Here is a 20104-nt window from a genome sequence, read left to right on the forward strand (position 1 = left end):
GGTATGGTGCCAATAACCTTCATTGGAAATACCATATTTACTTCGGATTCTCGCGTGTCACATATGTTCTAGGGGTCCGATTTTTGACCGTTTGAGAAATAAAAATATATGTGTAAATAGCCATTGTGTTATTTTTTATATTCTGAGTTTTTTTATCTACTATTTTTTTTTTTTTTTTGTAATTAGAACCATGTAAGTCTCGAAAAATTGCATTTTTTTAAAGAGGAATTTTAACGTCACTGATTCAAACCAGCGGTAAGATCAATTATATGATGCCTGCAATTTTTCTGGGAATCACAGATCACAATCTTTTGAACAGTGACGAAATTAACGTGAAAAAATGACTAAAATTATCCCATGCGTCAGTAGAATTACGTTGGTTTATTCGTACGTCAGCACGCAATGATATGTCAAGTTGACAAAAATGAACATTTATAAATTGTTACGACGAATTTATGTATTTAACGTTCATTTCGTGTGACACTGCGTAGCTACGTCAATTTTCTTCAAAACTTCAATTTACGAAATTTCAATCAAATACAGGCGTGGCAGAAGAAGAAGCATTTGGTTTAATGCGTAAATTAATTAGTCATTTAGTATAACATTTCTCGAAAGAATATTTCACCTAAGGTTATTCTTTGATAATTTGAGATATATTTATTTATTTACTGTTTTAGTATTTATCTATTTATTTATATAAATATAACGTCTAATGTTTTGTTAACGGTATAATTTCCGGAAAATCAAGTTAGTGATGTCATTCCCAAAACGGAACTGCTGACAAAGTCCAGGGGGTTAAGATTACGAAGCAAAATCTTTGCACTTGTGGAAAAGATCAAAAGTTTTTGCTTACATAAAATAGATAACATCCAATAATTTTATGATGTTCCCAAAAATAGACGAGAAGTGTATCTTAAAATTGAAGTAATTTCTTATCAGCAACAAATTGTTTATTTTTAGATGTCAATTTGATTTCCGAATTATGTCGAATCAGAGATGCTTGATCAAAGTTTGATATTAAATTGTACACGATGCAAATCTATAGATTTAGGGCAGTATCAAGTATGAACATACACGTCAAGTTATATCGCATAGGCGCGTGATATTCTCAGGCCACGTTCGGTGTGGTATAATTTTTAAATTGGCGAATCAATGATAAAATAGCTAGATTGTAATTTATATCGTGGCTACAAGATTTACATCAAACTAAATAAATATACATGACCTTGCGAGTTATTAAATTAAAAACAAACATGATGCGGGATGTTCAACATGTATGATTATTTATTTATTTTTTGCGAAGATGTGAGGCGTTGTCAATTTTCCACGTCGAATTTTTTATTTTGAAATTTGAAGTAGAAATATTTTTTTGAATGAATTTAAATTACGAAATAATGAATGAACTGGAAAAAGTTCAATCTTGTCTCATTCAAAATAAATTCTGCTTTTAAAAGATAACAACCAGCATCGTGACCAGGTAATGAGAGTCTTGATTTGACACTCGGCATCATACTCTCTTTTGTGGTTAAAAATTGCTTTCTAAGAACTTGCGAAATATATAAAAATTTCATCCAACAAATTTCCCTGTGCCCTTCGGTAGCCGGGGTCGTTCAGCATGTCACGATTAACACATTGGCTAAAAATAGTTCAAATCGTGACAATTGAACCAAATATATCGGACTGATGTAAATTTGTTCTTCTATTGTTCGCTTTTTTATTTTTTATTTTATCTGTCGCGTTTTTCAAATAAATGTTTCATGTATCAAAATATTATGTAATACAGATTATATATATAATGCTTGTTTTTTCCTTTTTAGAAAGCCTATTGTTTACAGTCAAAATGAGAGAAGACCTGTAAATTGTACTAGAATTCTGTAGTACTGTAAATTTTATGCTTCTAACAATCCCTTTCTTCGATAAAAAGAATTACCCCCCCCCCCCCCCTAAGAACCTCACCCTGGCAACAAATCATGTTCTTGATATATTTAAACTTTTTAATCTAAGTTAACAATGAACAAGTTATATTAATAATTTATCATTTTAAACGTGCCGCAATGACAGCATTGTGATTTTAAAAAAACATCCTATTGACAAAATTATGCCGAATTCTGGTTTCAGTATTAACAACAAGCGTTGCCTACATACAATAAAACAACTTTGCATTTACGTTCAAGATATATTTGTGACAAGAAATAAAGAAGAAATGCAATGTGCAAAAAAAATTACCTTATATGAATTAACATAAAATATCATGACGTATTATATTATTCACCTTTTACATGGTACAGAAAGGTAGAAATCAGTGTTTCACGAAGCAATCATTTCCGTTAGGCAAAAATTATGACATCATAAGCGCTCACTCAAAGATAACGAAACTAAATCAAGGCAAAGTCTATGAAGAAATAATGAAATATAAAGAAATTACCAACTATTATTAGGCGATGGTATCAAACGCGTCAGCGAATGTCTTTGGGAGACTTGAGCAATTTATTTATGTTTAAATTAAATTGAATAAAATACCTGATGCCTGATTCAACTATTTTAAAACTGAAACTGCAACATCTGTCGATATGATATTATAAAATATATAATTTTTGTAATTTATTAGTCAAGATAAGGTCGGGAAATTTTCTGATTTATTCTATAAATATCGCTTCAAGTTTTATAAAAACAAATATAAATGATAAAAATCGAAACTCATATCACGTATTTTGAACTGTATAAATTTTCTAGAAAAAAATCAAATCAAAATCTAGGTAAATAGCAATGACATGCCACATCAACTTGTATCAGTTTTTCGTAGCACCCATAATTGGTACACTTGTCGAACGAAGGAATATACGATTTTCTGTAGATGACTGAAACGACAACAGGAATTGGCTTTGACACGCCATTCCACGTATGTAGTCCAGTGTTTAGATCGATGCATCCTTTGCAAAGACAAGAAGCTTCAGTTATCACTTGCGGAAATCTAAAACAGAAAAATACACATATATTGGGAGGTAATCTTTGAACTTGAAAAAATGTACTCATTAATTTGATTCCCAATGAATTTTCTTAATTTGACCCCAGAAGTTGAAAATTCCTAAACTTATTTCGATCTGGCCTTTAACATATATGCCAACACAGATGATGTGTGATCATAGTATTTGTTCTGATTTATTGTTGATTGATCACTTTGTCCATTCTTTGAACACGTTATACCAACCTTGTTTCGTCGTAATGAGAACAATAATCCCACGGTGAGATACTCCTAAGATTTTCCTTCTTGACCCATTTCGGAAGATTTTCTCTGCAACTGGATCTCGGTCTGCATCCGAGTGAACTTCCTACTTGATTATCCATTGTAATCAGTCTAGCCTGGAACACCTCAAACGGTTTAGCATAGGATGGTGCATCAGAATATTTCTTGTAATATTTAATTCGTGGTCTCACTTTACCGTTCATCCTTATATTTGTTGGATTGTGAGCTACGCGTTGGCAAATACTTTTCAAATTTTGTGTCCTGAACATGTTACATTGCGACAGTATTGATGAATGAACTGGGACTTTACCCTTCGTGTATCTCTCAGTATAAACAATATTTCCTTGCATAAAACATGAAAACCCGAGGACTAAATGAATGAATTGATTCATTATATTTACGTTATTCTGAAACATGAAAAAGTATTTAAGTCTGAAAATATTTTACAAAAAGTTGATAATATGATAAAACAACAAGAATAATACTCCTCCCAAAAATAAAAATCGAATAGGCCTTCATGAAAAAGGGATCACTAGGGATAACTTACAACAACTATTTGAGAACATATATATTCACAAATTGCACATTTATCAATCAGTAATCTGCGATTAAAAACGTATCGAAAAGTCACAATATCTGAAGCTGTAGTAATAAATATACTCTCAACAAAACTTTTAGTTTATGGAACAATTTTCGTCACCTATTGCTACAAACTCTCTGCATCATCTTCGCTTGGATTTTATATACGGATCAAGGAGTGCAAACAAAGTCGATCAAAAGATGGGTGGTTCGGCAAATGAGACCGCAAAATTTCGTCGATAACCTTGTAGTATAAGACTTGTTTTAATACAAACTAGGAAACTCTTCTCGGTGAACAGCACTGAATTTTATTGACAGTTCGACAAACTGACAATAATCGAATAAAAGCTAATAACTAGCATTAATTTTTTTTACCACAAAATGTTATTCAAGACAAATCCAGTTGATTTAGTCTACCTTTAATCTCCGTCCAGTATGGTAAAACAATGAAGATTTGTTCTTATAGCAATAAAACTCGTGGGTGTATTATAACTTCTATCTATAATTTTAATGTTAACTAAGTATAGGACTGATAGCCTAATTACATATTTCCAGAATTTATATAATTATTATTTAATCTGCATATTAACTAATGAACGGATAAATTAGCGCTACCGCAACAAAGAACTTCAAAATAAAGTACGTAATAAGGAACAAATTAAGATTGTGATTGCAGCAACAGAAATGTTAATGACATGGCAGATTTTGAACAAAGTGGGATTCAATGATGGTTGTCTCCAAATTTAAACTTTGAATAATTTTCTCTTGTCTTCGCACGCGACGGTAATTGGTATATATATTAAGTAATTATTTTGTGAGTTTTTAGGAATAAAGCAAGGAGCTCAAATACATAATTATATGTATCAAACAAGTTTATTTTTATGTACTGATTACTTTGTAAATCTATTGAAACCCAGTACAAACACATGCAGATACTCACATATATATATTAAACAACTTTCCATGAGAAGATAATAAGAAATTTGCAATAAATAGGAGTAAATCAAGTTAAAGATACTGTACTAAAATACCAGTGTTTTTATTCACCACAAACTAATCATTTAAATGTTCTGAGTGAATGAACGCGACTTTTGAGGAAAATGCAGCCAGTCCGAAGCTGCTTTATCTCTCCATGCACCAACGAGTAAAACAATGCTTTCGCACAAAATCTCCAACAAAATATCAATGTTGGAATTCCGCGCTGGATAAACATGGGCATAATGTCAACTTAATTTGTAATACTTATTGGACACGAAGTGGACATAACGATCGTTCCAACATTATGTTGGTCTTGTTGTTGTTGTTGTTGTTCTTTGACACTTTTTGGACATCTAGTGGAAAATATAAAAAAAACGCTTTTCTCTTTCATTACTGGACCGATTGCTTCGAAATTTTTACAGGTTAAAGATGAAGTTTTTCTCCAGAAAGCTATTACTTTTATTTAGTTCAAATATTTCTGTTAGCTCTGTGAGATTTTTTTTGTTTGCTATGACGTCATTAAACGTTCTGCGGACATCGGACGCCATTTTGTGTTCTACTGTACTGCTTCGCTTGGTGTGAATATATTTGTAGACTGTGATCTGACGGTACGGTTAACCGTACTGTACTGCGAACAGACGTGTCCATATATTTGGGCGTAGCTCTCTTGTCCTAATTTCATATGTGAGAAGTCTATTATGGATGTTACCACGAACTTAGGCGGTATACCTACAGGTTAGTATACATCAGCATCCTTTGAGTTACTTTGAAGAGGCAATTTAAAAATAATTACTATAATTTGCCAGAAAAATATACTAATTAGTAAACCCGTTGCGACATTATGCTTTTCATCATCGAGAGATAATTTGAATGGCACATTATTGAGTTATAAGGCAAGGCAGAGCACTGGTTTGTCACAAAATCCTGAAACAGAAATTTAACGATGATTTTCTACAAAATATTCAAGCATGTTGTACAATCAGTATACAATTTGGAAGCCAAACAAACGATTCACTTCAAAAAGTCAGTCACCATGATGTAACTTACAACGCAAATGGTCAACAACTCCAGCACACGAACGGATGAATGTTTACAACATTGGAAATTATAGATGACAAGTTTTATTGAATATAAATTGAAATTTGCTTGAAAATACAAAAACGTGATAATATTCCCCAGATTAAATGAACAAGGTAATGATTTAACAAGAAGATAATCCCTCTTATAATTGATCTTGTAACGCCATCCAACAGAATTAGCCGCGCGTAATAATGAAATAGTGTAAAAATTGGAGCGTATCAGAACATAAATGCAGAGGGCGATGCTGGTTCAGCTTTATACAAAACTTTCAACTGACTGCCTGATAAACGATATTGCGGTTGTGACTTGTGAAAACCGATAATGTTTAGGTAGACATAGTCTTGTTTAGTTTATTGAAATCGAACAAAGTTGGATCGGAGCAGATTCTAATCCAAGATGACCAATAAGATGCAACAATACTGCAATAAACACGGGACCATGTAAAATGAAATTGATACTGGACTAAAAGTTCCGTTAGACTACGCGCATGTCGTCTCTGACTATTCACATGGACAAGAAAAGTTTACAACTTGGGCATTGAATATCCTAGTATTTGGGTTGATATAGAGATGTCCATGCAAATAAATTCTGGTCGAGAGCACTAGATTCTTAATTCTACACGGCTAATATGGGCAGACTACCTCAATAAACAATTGACTATCGTACAATAGAATTTATCGCGAATAAAAAAGTAAAATTAAAACGTGCCGAAAGGGAAAGCATATTCACCGTGGTCAGTCCATCTGTAATTTCATCGGGGAACTGTTTCAGGTAAAATACTGTATCTAACTAAGTTAAATATATTTGTACTTTTTGTTTTCTAACGTTAAGTATCCATAATGTACGCCCCAGATTATCTTCTCATTATATCCCTCTGTTGGTCAAGTTCGTTTGGAAAATTGTTACTACCAAAATTTAATGAGCGCATGTGTGAACAGTTCAAGACCGAAAAACTCAGAAATGCTTGTCAGCGAACTTACGGGAGTACCCATCATGCTCAGTTACAAAGTCATGCATACATGAAATCAATGAAGGATCTATTTAAAGAGTATGAGGTTGGAAAATTCATGCTATCTGATCTTTCTACAAAACTTACGTCACACCGTCACCAACTCAGTATACAACGAAATGATGCAGACAACGGGGTAGGCGTTTCTCTGAGGTGTCGAACAAATACTCCGTGTCCCATACCTCCAAACATTCCCCAAAATAAAGAAAACCTACGTAGCAGTGCTCCCTGGGACTACTGTTTACACTTTAAAGCTACACGGTAAGTGACTTAAAATTATTTCAGACTAGATATTCTGAATTCGAATTTTCCATATCTACAGACATAATCATTTTAAGTTTTTAAGTCTAGTTTAAATCAAATGAAACCTACTACTTTGACTCGGATTTTCACATAGAATAAGAAATTGTTTTGTTAATCATGAGCTGCTGGCCTCATCTACTAACGCCTTGTCCGGAGCGTAATAGGTAAGGTAGGCAATACCTGAACATGAAAATTCCCCTCTTTTCTAATTCAAAAGTGGCCCCAGAAGATAATTAAGATAAGCTAGTCACCAAAATTTGATTTATTTGCATCCAGCTGCCACGTCATTCCATATCTTTCAGATTTTATTCTCTTTTTTAAGATTTCCGCAGTGGCTCAATGAAGCAGCATGTCTGTGTAAAGGATGCATTGATTTCAATACCGGACAACATGACAGAAACGTTGTATCTAAACCTGTTACAGTCATGATAACTGTTATCATGCGTTCACGTGCCATAAGCTCGTTTGCGGAGTGTACAAATCTTACTTGCTGGGAAAAGCAAATTAGTGTAGATGTTGGATGCCATTGTCATATACCAACATGGCCGGAACACTAAATAAATGGAACCTGACATGGCAAAATTTATTTTGAACTCTGCTGTCTCATCTATTTGATATTCTTGGTAATCGTCATGGTATTTCAAATGTATATTAATAAACACTAATTGAAAATTTGTTGTACAAGTGCTTTTTTATTAGATGTCGAGGCCTGACATGTGCATCATTATTATCATTACAATCGCACGGCATAAACAAATTAACGGTACTTGCTCTGATTCGTTTAAAAAGAAAAAATTGTATGAGAACCGTACATATCACTTTATCTATAAAACATTTCATTCGTAGAATGAGGAAGTATAACGTCTGAATCAGTGCTCGTTAACCGGGTGTATAGTGGGCTACACCCCAGGGTGTACCAGAAAGTTCAGGGGGCGTACCACTTCAATAGGGTTTACCGTTTCGAATGTTGTAAGCTACACACTCAACACATGATATGCTAATTAAATACGCTAAAATTGGCAATGGTATGTGATATCTATCTAACTAACCTACACGTGTCAATTTATACATAATCTATGTCTGGTATTTTCTGATATCTGCTTATCATGATTTTAAAGTCACGATATCCTTTCGTAACAGTTCGATAATTTCTTAGCGGTACTTCTGTGAGACTGGGACTGACACTGGAGTTCATCCAGGTTGGCACTGGAAGAAGTAGTCTAATAAGCTGAGAATGTGATTATGGCGTGATTGTTTCGGCCATCTACATCAACATTTCGTTTTTTTTTATCACGCATGTATAAAGTCTTGCGCTCAGGCGGACATCGCTGTTTGTTTAAGTTTTTTTTTTCGCGGAACTGCGCGTTCTGTTCGACAAACTCGAAAGCTACTGTGCGATCATCGGCGAAGAGACGCTGAGGAAAGTTATAGGAACTATTTTGCAGCCCAAATTTCCAAATTAGCTTCATTTTGATTATTATCTCGTATCGTCTTTGAATTTTGATCGTCCTTATCGCCAACGTAAAATAAAAAGTGAACAATATCTTTGCCACTAGTTTCGGGGTTCGTTGTATTATTCTGTCGTGCCTACGTTATTTTCCGTTAAAAAAACACATAACGCATTATAAACGCAAAACACATTATAACGCAAATATAACACTCAATTTTAACGTCTTTGTCTGGTAGCGAAAAGTGTGTGCAGTGTGTGTTTGTCAGAAATACGCAAGTGCTTTCTACTGTCCGAGCGTTTAATTCAGCAACGCGCCATGTTCAGGTCACGTGTTACCAGACATTAGAACAGTAAACTGCAAATATAACGCTCAATTTTGAGGTCTTTGTCTGTTAGCGAAAGATGTGTGTGCAGATTCTCGTGTGTTCTTCAGAAATCCGCAAATGCGTTTTGCTGTCGATACGATATTCGAATATTTTGTCCAGCTCTATCCTAAACTTGATTTTATGTATTTTGTAAATTCTAACGTGAATCGGAACTTGGCTGGTGTTCAAGTTTTGTAAAAACGTTTGCGGCCGCAATGAATTTCCCCATCTGAAAGTGACCCGCGATATCTTGATACATCATACGGCTGATACTATTGCTATCTGTTATATGTATTGGCGGATAGGCATAATCTTAAGTTTTATGGCTCATTTATCAGTAAGTTTTCGAATAAATATTTAAGCATGTCGGAGCGAAAGTATACCTTCTAATTCTAATAGATTCGCCCGGTGTTTGCGACAATGCAGTGGCGGCAATAATTAAAGCCTTTCAGCTCTGACGGTAGACGCAAATTCTCTCGCGATTTTGCATGCAATTAATACGTTGTTAGTGCTCATAATTAATATGTTAAAACTTTGCATGGCAGTCTAAAAATGGATATAGTAGCATAAAGGACTTCCATACCGCGTTTTTTTGTGGCATTGTTCTCCGCCCCAAAGAACGGGATTTTGTTGGTGGTACGCGGCTGGAGTAAAATACACAAAATGGTTTGTTGTCAGTAAAAGGTTGAAACCACTGCTCTAATGAAAGGGGCACTGGAAACAAGAGTATTACTTCGCTTTGCACAAATGCCCGACGGAATCCAAGAGCAACGTTCACATTATCTAAATATCGAACTATTGCGTCGACATAAACATATATATATAACATCTGAACAATTAATGAGTTGTTTTACGTATTAAAAATGTAGGATGGGCGGGATGTACCAGACTTTGAGAAAGGGTTGAAAGGGTGTACTATTAAAAAAAAAGTTGACGAGCACTGGCTAATGCATTGTCTCAGCTAAGAGTGAGAAAAATAAAAGTTTTTTTTTAAAGACGCCAACACATTTATTTTTCGTTTTTTTTTGTGATACCGCTAAGTTATAAAAGGCTTTCACAATATGAGATGATGTAGTTTGTCTGCTGAAGAATCGTGTGATATTGTTAGATGTCTGGACGGTTGTTTTGTAGGTTATGGGTATATAATATAGCATTTTGTGCCAGAGAAATGAAAACATTGAAAATGAATAGAATGACAGTGAAGGAATCAGGAGTCGGCAAACGTAATTTACATTCCGAGCAAGTTAATCGATTGACTTCTACGTAGACTCGTGAGGTACAATACCGATGTACTAATCGATGAATATTCATACCTTATACGATCTTTCTTCGAATACCGGTTTTTTTGCTCGCAGCAGTTTGATATCATTCTACGAGATCTTTTTTCAATTTAACCAATAACATAAACAACCAAATTATCACTTGACGTATCTTGCTAATTAAAAAATTGTAAATATAAACAGAATAACAAAATCAAACATTTTTTGAATTTACAAACCTGATTAATATCTGTTATTTATAATATTGTAAGGTGTGTTCATCAACAAATAAAATAGTTTGAATGTGTTCAATACAAAAAATTGTATTTAGGCACCGACCGAACAGCGGCTTTTTAGTTCTATTGCAAGATATTGTTAAGTTGGCTGGCCTCAACAGCATAAAGCTTACATTTACTTAATGCTATACAAGTACTCAAAGCCGACTTTGAGACATCTAACTATTATTACTAATTGTTTTTATCAAGTAAATCGAGCTACCGTGAAATGTTAATTTGTAGATATAAACCGAGATGGTAATCGTCGATTGAACGTGTGAAATTTGTAACACGGATGTACTGCGGAGGTTTTGTCATACACAAGTAGACAGGGCCGTCTGTATGTCGTAAACAAGCTATCAATTGCAGTTTTATTTTTAATTAAATTTGAATCGTTTCATTTGCGATTCGTATACCATAAAGTATATACCATAGTTAAAATTTATACTTGTACATAGAGAAGTGTAAAGTTTACAAGGCATGTTTTAAAAAACATTATCCAGAATTGTGTATGGAAGAAAGAAAGGTACAAGAGCACCAGAGTACGAAACCCATCACCAACGACATTGTCAAAAAGCAGGTAAAATATTTCTTTTCGTTTTGTAATATTTATGACGTCGGATATGTCAAATCTGACCACCGCTCTAAAATGAATATCACATGGAAAAGTCTAACATAACTTGTCAAAAACGTGCGAATGACCTCTTTGTGAACTCGACGTGGCTATCACCTGGCAACTCGGGAATTGATTTATAAGAAGTATTGAATAGGGAAATTACATTTTCATGGCAAATGCAAATGTCAGAAGAGGTATGTCTGATTGCGCCAACCATTTTCTATTTTAAGAAACATATCATAATTGTACTTTGTATGCAAGAACCGTGTAACGCTCCCCAAATCGTGACCATATTGTTCTGAACTATGTCATTGCACCCACGTTACTTCCTTTAAATACATAAATAACAGGAGTAGTTTGAACGATATCGTTTGGCAATTCTACATAACCTTTAATGAGGCATTCAAGACAATTCCCGTCTAGACAAAGTATACAAGTCAACATGCAATACTTCCATTCTTCATAATAAAATAAGGTACATTTCATTGGCATGTCCGGCGATTTGGTTAGTGATTAATTGGTATTTAGTTTGAATAGTACCACAAGCAGTTAGTATTTTCACAGTGAGAATGCCTTAAATTACTTAATTTGGATATTGCTACCGTATTTTATGTGCATTTTAAACCAATTACTTATGTTTTACGTTAACGTGGTCGTGAAATCGAGAATGTTCTATCGCATTTATTACGTCAATAATAGTAAAAACTGTCTGGTCCGAAAAAACATCACAGACAATGATGACGAAAATAGATACATCGTTAACTTTGACCCCAGAAAAAGGTGGCGCCTCTAGACGTTTGTCTACTCATAATCCAAGTTCGATAGTTGTATTAAATCAAGAGAATGCTTTTCAATTTAGTACTTTTTAATTACCATCGAGGGTGTAATATAATCATAGATCATAAAATAAATACGAATAGTTGTGTGTTTGCGTGTGGAAGAAATATTATTGCTCATAGATAGACAGTGTTCATCAATGAAGAGCGTCGGGTAAACCATCGATATGAATATGAATTACGATCAAGCAATTTGTAAACACTAATATTTTTTTAAACTGCATCTCATTATGACTGACTAAAAATTACTACAACTCAAATCAGAAATCATAACAAGTGGAAGTGATGTTGTCTACAACTGCACTTATTATTCGAAAACTTTTTGAATTCTAGTTTATTGTGATGCCTCCATGAGTGCTATTTTTATGCGTTTATCATTTTTTATGTCACGACAATTTCTCAATCGTGCCGTTGAAGCAGATTCTACACCATTTCCTTGGTATGTTTTAATTTTTTGTGATTAAAAAAATAGTATAGTTAGTATAATTTTCGTACGGTCATCACAAATACTTTTGGATGTCAATGAGCATTGGTGGTCATTGCGAATCATTTCAGGTAATTTCTGTTCATGATATCATGAGAAAATATTTAAAGTTGAAAGTAGGTTTCAATCATCGAAATTAGGTGGAATTGTACTAGTTACATAAGCCATCGACAAAAAGTGAAATGGGAACTAAATTAGACAAAACTGGTTAGCATATTAAGATGACAGAATTAAGAATTAATCGCTTGATACACCAGAATTTCATCAATTACGTCAAAAACGGAAGTAAATAGAGAAAGTACAATTGGTGTCGTACCGGAAAAGAATAAAACGACAAGATTTGATTGTCGAAGATACAAATGCCGTGAAACTCCGCCAGGGAATGGCTTCAGCATCTGTAATGAGAAAACAGAATAGAAAAACGTCGATGTTCTCTGGAAGGCTACACTTATGCTGTGATCATTGCTCAGATGGCAAGTTGATATAAATGGAATGAAGAACTCTGGGTAATTCGAAAATGTAAATATTCATGATTGTAGCCTGTGTACGATATCCATATTAAAAATTCATGGAAGATTTTCTTGTCTATTTACATTCCTTTCTGCATAAACGTTTGTATGTCTCAGACGTCGGGACTACGCCGAAGAGGAACCATATTTTTTTTAATTATTCGGATTATACCGCGTTAAAGGCTAAAATTTATCGAATTAAGCCATGTTAATAACATAGTTAGACACTTATTGTCAAGTAAGATTTTTTTCTCGCACAGTTTAAACATGTAGACTGATTTCACGACCATTGGATTTCCGCAGGAATTACTTGATAATGAATTTAAGCCACTCGAGATATTTCTTTGCGCTGTCACGAATACTCGAAAAATACCGACGTTTTGGAATCCGAGGTAATTAATCAACGTATAATAAATTAGTATGACGTGTGGCAAACGTACGTATATTTCAATTAAATCAAATATGATTTCTGGAAAAGCAATTACTATCTTGTACATTTTTGGCGCTTAAATACTTAGTTGTGGTTAGTTAGTGGATTCAATTAAATTCTGAACTTACTCTTTACTCACATTTGCAAGACAATACATTTTCTTACAAAAAATTGCATATGTATGGTTTGTATATAGGTAACAATATCTAGATAAAAAACAATTTCTAGATCTAGAAATTTTCGTTTCCAAAGTGGGCTCATAAAAATATCTGGCTCAAATATAATTAGTATATAATACGTTTAGGTACGTCAACACGGAAAGTAAAAACTGTGAGTTTCACTTATTAAAAAATTGTTTGTCGTATAATTGAGGTCGAACAAAGAAAAAGTGATAATTTCACCACATGACTAAACAATCCGTGATGTTTGGTATTGTTTTACCCCAGGTTCCTGCTTCGTTGTTTACGCAATGTATTTTCTGATCGTGTTGCGGTTGCGTACAATCATCAAATGAAGTTAATTATTCGTATCCGAAACATGAGCAAATAAATTCTCACGAAAACTGGTGGACATTGCAATAGTGAGGTTTACCAGGTCGGTTGAAGGTGAATTGTTTATATTATCTTGGCTTGAGGAATATCTGACGACAAGTACAAACGAGAAAACGCTAATAATATTTATGGAGTAATGCTAACAAAATAGAGCGAAGTCAGAAACGTGCGACTCAAAGTATTAAAATACACTATAAATGTGTCTTAAATAATGATTTTAATCGTTATATATAGATAGAACATAATCAAAATCGTTGCACTTGGCCAAATACAGCTTTGCGCAATTTTCAGATGAGTTTGCGTGCAAATGCTAACCCGCTTATAGATTTTTTATCATCCAGAACTCGAATCGACGGATAATAATTAGAAGAGTTTGCACACTTAGCGTAGAGTAATTTTTACGCAGAATACACAATACACCCCATTGATCAGAATTAGTATTTACGAGAACGAAAGAGTTGAAATTTATTAGATTTTTTTATAAAATATTTGTAAACCCCAACTATATCGAATTTTTTTTTGCTGCGAAAAAAATATTGATCAATTTTACTAATTTTTAAAGTTTGAGGTTCAACAACTTAACCAATAATTGAGTGTTTTTGTAAAAAAAAAAACTCATGCAAAATGACCTTTATAAGCAAAAATTATATTATCTTCCAGCGAAAGTTTCGGGATAGTTCGACGTGCTTCTGCTGTTATTGCACCAAGATGATTCAATTAAAATACGTCGGCATCTTATTGGTAACAATATTAGTTCTCGCAAGATCAGAAGGCGATAGAATTCGAAGATCCTATGCACCGAATTGGAACATGTGGCGCGGAATTATCAACCAACCTTACATGTACCCATTGAACTACCAGTATGCCTACCCAATAATACAACGTGTGCACCCTACAATTTCTACGAAAAGGGTAACAACGGAGCAGATCACGAGTCAGCCAACGACACCCACCATAGCCAATACCATAAGCACTACTACAACAATAGAACCTACTACAACAGCAGAACCTACCACAACGAATACAACGACAACTGTTACAAATGACTCCCAGAATGAATTTGAACGCAGTTTTACTTTAACGCCAACTGCCAACAACAGTAATATTTTGCAAAAGTGTAAAAACGTTCGATTCAAGTCTCTCAGAGATTCTTGCATAAGAGTAGCACAAAATCCAATTCTTAAAGGTATGGACGACGTAAAGGGATATATAGGAGAAGAAGAAAACAATCAACCGACTCTGCTTATAACGAGAGGATTCTCATTTCTCAAGCCAACGCTTGGGACACAAACAATATGCAATGAACCAGAAACCTGCCCCGATTATACAGTGGACGACAGACCAACTCGGAAAAATCTATTAAGTTTATCGCCGTGGGTCATGTGTCGCGAATATGACCCGAATAGGTAAGAATGGTGGAGTCTGAACTTTTTGTTGTAGTATTTATTTTATTAGCGTTAAAACTATTAAAATACTACTTATTGGTGGATGAATATCATTAATATGATATGAACTGGTAGCGGTTTTTAAATCATGTATCAGTCAAATTATAACAGTAACATAATATAAAAATAGCTAGTCGCCGTCAATTGATTCGTGAAATATGTAAGTAATAATGAAATACTGTGGTCAAATTTATTGAATTAATTTGTTTGACGTAAAATGTGCACAGAAATCTTTTTGGCCAAACGTGACTTAACGATGAAGCCACAGGGTGCCATGTACATAGTTACCTATAAATATTCTACGCGTGCTCAGTAGTTCCTTGTTTTCCTGGGGGTTCGTTATTTGGTTTCCGTAAAGTGCGTGGATTTCATAAGCTGGACTTGATCTCTTATTACGTACATTGAATGAATAGTTTTCGCTGTGGGGATATTGTAGAATATACTTATCGAAACAATGTAATTATAATGAAATTGTGATTTTTGTTATAGATTCCCGCAATGGATTAACGTGGCAAAATGTCTTTGTGGAGGTTGCATTAACTACCGGACTGGACAAGAAGAAGTCGGTGACGTGGTGTCCCAAGAATTGAGAGTGGACATTAATGTTCTCAAAAAAGACATTTTGACCCGAACATTTGGTCAATGCACACGTAAAACTTGCCGAGAGGAGGTACAAAGTGTAGCGATAGGATGTCATTGCGCATTAGCTGATTTACGTGTAAAGTGAATATTCGACATAAGAAATTAAGAATCAAGTTCTTCCCACTTACGTGATATTTTTATTTTATTATTGATATGTTTTTTGTATTACTTTTCGTAATATTTAAATTTTCCTAATGCTAAAATTCTATTGTCCATTGTTTCCATGTATTTATGATCTCTGCTGACTAAAGAATTCAAGCGATATTCGAGTGAGAGTTTAATCTCTAGTGTTTCTATTTGGTGCTATAACAAAATTGTTTTTTTAGATCAAATTTATCATTAATCACAACTTAAGATACAAAGTGTAAAAAATTATTATTAATATTATTCGAGACACCTAATTTACCACGCACAATAAACCTTGGTCCCCCACCGTTTATTCGTGACCTAATATGTCCCATTATAAAACAATTAATCCCAGATTGAATTAATGCATTAGATTTGTGTAATCGTGGATTTTCTTCGATTTTAAATAAATTTATCATTTTACGCAGGTGTAACTCAAACGAGTCGAGACAGCCTGGCCTCTGTTTTGCGAATTCCAAAACGGGACATTTGATTGATTATTTCATTTTACTGAAATAGCTTTCGTGACTCGAAGTTACACAATGCTAAAATAAGACAACACAAAAGCATAAAACGATCCACTTAGCAGCATTTACTATTTGATGCCATTTAGTGTCGATTGTTCGTATCATTATTATGCGAGGACTAGCATTTTAGGATAAGGACACTTTTGGCGTTCATAACATGCATCAGTATAATACTTGAATAATATAATTTAATACCTGAATTATAAACTGTAATTAAATGGTTATATAATATATGACATGTTTATTATACTACAGAAAAAGTTACTACAAAATTCTTATCGTATTGCATTGTGTCTAAATTGTTTTGTTTTGCTTTTTGTAGATAATTAATAATATAATATAATAAATACAAACTAAACGACGAATACTATGAAATGTATTCTAATATTAAATCTGATGCTCTATTGGCTAATCACCATTGTTACGGGAAAATGTATTTCTACACCGGAGGGAACGAAATGCACGCCGGATACAACAATATACAATCCACTGAATGGACCGCCCGGTGGTCTTTTTGACAAAAGAGAGCAGCAACCAATGAAGGCAACTCCTCACCATGAACAGCTATATAAGCAGTGCCTTGATATTCGGAACCGGGATATGCGTAGTGCCTGTATAAGAATATCTAAGAATCCCATTCTAAAAAATATGGGAAACGGCACAAAAGGTGTTATAGACGACAGAGAATTGACTTTTCCATTTATTATCGGTCGAGGATTACACTTCCAATTTATTTCGGAACACGTGGTTCAAAACGTTTGTGATCAAAAAATGAATTGCCCAGATGGAGAAGAGTTGAAGAGAACTGATGATAATATGTCTAGTTTGTCTCCGTGGAAATATTGTATGCAGTACGATTCTTTAAGGTATGTACGCGTTTCATTATAACAACAATTTTCTGGACTGAACCGTGTAATACCGGACATGTGGTATTTGTCGTCGAATGAATTGAAAATGATACGATACAATTGTACATCATAGGAATGGCGGGTTTACTGCATTAGATCAGTAAAAAATAATAAAAAAAAACAGCACTCCACATCATGTTATACTCTAATAGCCACACCCTTAATTGATATGGCGTTGGGTTACCCGAAGTATGAATTATACCTTGAATATTCTAAAGTTTAGTTCAAAAATTCACATCGAAAAAAAAGGTTAAATAAAGAGTAAATATTTTATTTTACCGACTTCAATTTGATGAGGTAGATAAATACATATGCAAAGTTTGAAGCGATGTGCGTTTAATGTTGTTTAATTGGCTGCGTTAGGAACGCCCACATATTAATTATTTATAACAAATATGCTATCTGCTCCTCATTGTCTATTTTTCGGTAAAATACGGAATCCGCGAAAACTTTGATTTTCTTATTATAACCTAGTACAGAAATAAATCCCCCGACACTCTTAAATTAGTAATAAGTAAGTAACTGAAAGTAATAATACGCGGATCTTTTTGACTGCTGATATTTATCTCTGGTAATACCTTGTACATATATTATGAATACACGGTATTCATCACACGGTATCGTGTGTGAAGTATTTCTTACATTCATAAAATAATTTTACTATCTTTTGCTATTTCAGGTATCCCCAGTGGATAAATGTCGCTCAGTGCTTATGTAGCGGATGCTTACATCCATTCACTGGAGCTGAAATTCATGGCAACGTTCTATCCAAGGAAATTCACGTTGAGATAAATGTTCTTCGAAAATTCTCGTTAAAGCATCCATTCAGCAAGTGTAATCGAAAAATCTGCGAAGAAACGACTCAAAAAATACCAATCGGATGTCATTGCCAAATTGCCAATGTTCAGAATGTATAAAGTAGATGAAAAAAATTCGATTGTAGTAGAAGACGAAAGATAGTTGGTTGACGAACGACATCTAAACGTCAATGGTGAAATTATCTGAGATCCCTCCGATTATGCGTCACTGAATAGGATGTTGACGAGTTCAAGGAGAAATAATCAAACTCCAATAGCCCAAAATATTTTGTTTCAAGACCAGAATTTTACCTGATAAAATAATTTATTTCACGTAATCATTGATGAACCGAGACCGTTTTTAAATATAATCGTTTCAAAGTAAATTAGCAGATGCTGAGAAATTTATGGTATCTCATTTTGTTACGACGTAACAACATGAAAGTCCTAATGAATTAGACAGTGTGGGCAGCATCAATACATCTTAAAGCTTCAATAATATTTTTTTTGTGAAAATTAAATGAAAAATCAAGACAACTACCTATTATGTGTTCTGAAATATCCTAAAAAGAGATCTATTATACCAAAAGTGCAAAGTTGCATCGGTGCTTGCGAAGTTGGAAGACTATCCCATCGATGTCTGTTTATCTTCGAGTCACAACACACAAAACGTCAAACTATCCGATTCTAACGATTTTTTACTTTTATACTATTTCCATGTTAACTTGTTAAGGATATATTATTTGCTTGAAACGTTGTTTCAACTTTATATACTTATATTTATTATCGTGTTATTATATTTTGGTGAACTTTTATTTTATACCAAATATCTAAGGCAAGATATTATAATTTTATGTCCAATAGAATCTATTTATTTGATCAACACTGCCGATATATTAAAATATCTTTAAACAGAAGCTACATTTGATTTGTCAAATTCTCGTGAGTTGTGCCAGTTCAGTCGACTATATATCAATGCAGAACTACATGACTTTGAATAAAAAAATTCTTCTACTTCGAAGCAGTGTTTCGCTTGCTTCCTAGCTATCGTATCGTAGTTAGCTGTAAATGAGTGAGAATTATTGCGACTCTGAGCCAAGTTTGGTTATCTGGGGAAGTGAACATTGCTTAGCTGAAAGTAACTGACGCAATCTTGTCATCCGTCATATTGTTAGCCACATACTCAATGATCGACGAAATAATGGTGGCAGAATTGAATTATATTAACGTATATAACCACATCGTAACTCACATTAAGAAAAAAAATTTGGTCAATCCATTCACCGTCATAGAACTCGTGAAGTACTTTTTCACATTAATCAGAATCCTACGACGAACACATTGATTCTAAAATTATTGTATTATTTACCCTATATGCAAGTTGCTTGATCATGATACAAAAAAATTTCACCTCATTGTCGCATAATTGACTCTGTGCGTCGGTCATAGACTCATAGGTCTAATTTGTAGAAGGCGAAAACTTACATCTCGACGTTTCAGATCATTTCATGTAACACCTGAAACGTTCTATAGCCGCACAACAGTAAGAAAAGTGTGGGCGAGTCTCATGGAACATATTTAGAGAAATGGGAATTATTATAACTACTGCACATTGTGTGATACCTACAATAAGAGCAATGAATACGGAAAATACTGTCAGATTGCATTCTTGGCGTCCCCGTGTGAATGGA

The 20104-nt window shown here is 33.9% G+C and overlaps 4 protein-coding genes across 8 annotated transcripts; 3 read left to right on the forward strand and 1 right to left on the reverse strand.

Moving 5' to 3' along the window:
• Nucleotides 1-2232: 2232 nt before the first annotated feature.
• LOC120343241 (interleukin-17B-like) lies at nt 2233-3623 on the reverse strand. Its single transcript, XM_039412377.2, has 2 exons — nt 3209-3623; nt 2233-2971 (listed from the first exon to the last, which is right to left on the reverse strand). Exons 1-2 carry the CDS (start codon nt 3592-3594, stop codon nt 2746-2748), a joined length of 612 nt encoding a protein of 203 aa, XP_039268311.2. The 5' UTR covers nt 3595-3623; the 3' UTR covers nt 2233-2745.
• A 3068-nt stretch (nt 3624-6691) lies between these two features.
• Nucleotides 6692-7871, forward strand: LOC120343212 (interleukin-17C-like). The gene is made up of 2 exons (XM_039412347.2): nt 6692-7151; nt 7516-7871. Exons 1-2 carry the CDS (start codon nt 6721-6723, stop codon nt 7748-7750), a joined length of 666 nt encoding a protein of 221 aa, XP_039268281.1. The 5' UTR covers nt 6692-6720; the 3' UTR covers nt 7751-7871.
• A 3035-nt stretch (nt 7872-10906) lies between these two features.
• Nucleotides 10907-19396, forward strand: LOC120343373 (uncharacterized). 5 transcript variants are annotated; one of them, XM_039412527.2, is made up of 5 exons: nt 10907-11122; nt 12736-12997; nt 14629-15374; nt 15903-17574; nt 18296-19396. In XM_039412527.2, the coding sequence occupies exons 3-4, from the start codon at nt 14677-14679 to the stop codon at nt 16138-16140; spliced, it is 936 nt and encodes a 311-aa protein (XP_039268461.2). In that variant the 5' UTR covers nt 10907-11122; nt 12736-12997; nt 14629-14676; the 3' UTR covers nt 16141-17574; nt 18296-19396. The 5 variants fall into 5 exon arrangements, with proteins under 5 accessions (XP_039268461.2, XP_077967013.1, XP_077967012.1 ...); XM_078110887.1 differs by lacking the exon at nt 10907-11122 and adding an exon at nt 13864-14011 and having other exon boundaries at nt 12073-12997; XM_078110886.1 differs by lacking the exon at nt 10907-11122 and adding an exon at nt 12073-12433.
• LOC120343513 (interleukin-17D-like) lies at nt 17480-18533 on the forward strand. The gene is made up of 2 exons (XM_039412714.2): nt 17480-17574; nt 18296-18533. Exons 1-2 carry the CDS (start codon nt 17480-17482, stop codon nt 18531-18533), a joined length of 333 nt encoding a protein of 110 aa, XP_039268648.1.
• Nucleotides 19397-20104: the final 708 nt, after the last annotated feature.

This window comes from Styela clava, chromosome 3, assembly GCF_964204865.1.
Source record: "Styela clava chromosome 3, kaStyClav1.hap1.2, whole genome shotgun sequence".
NCBI lineage: Eukaryota > Metazoa > Chordata > Ascidiacea > Stolidobranchia > Styelidae > Styela > Styela clava.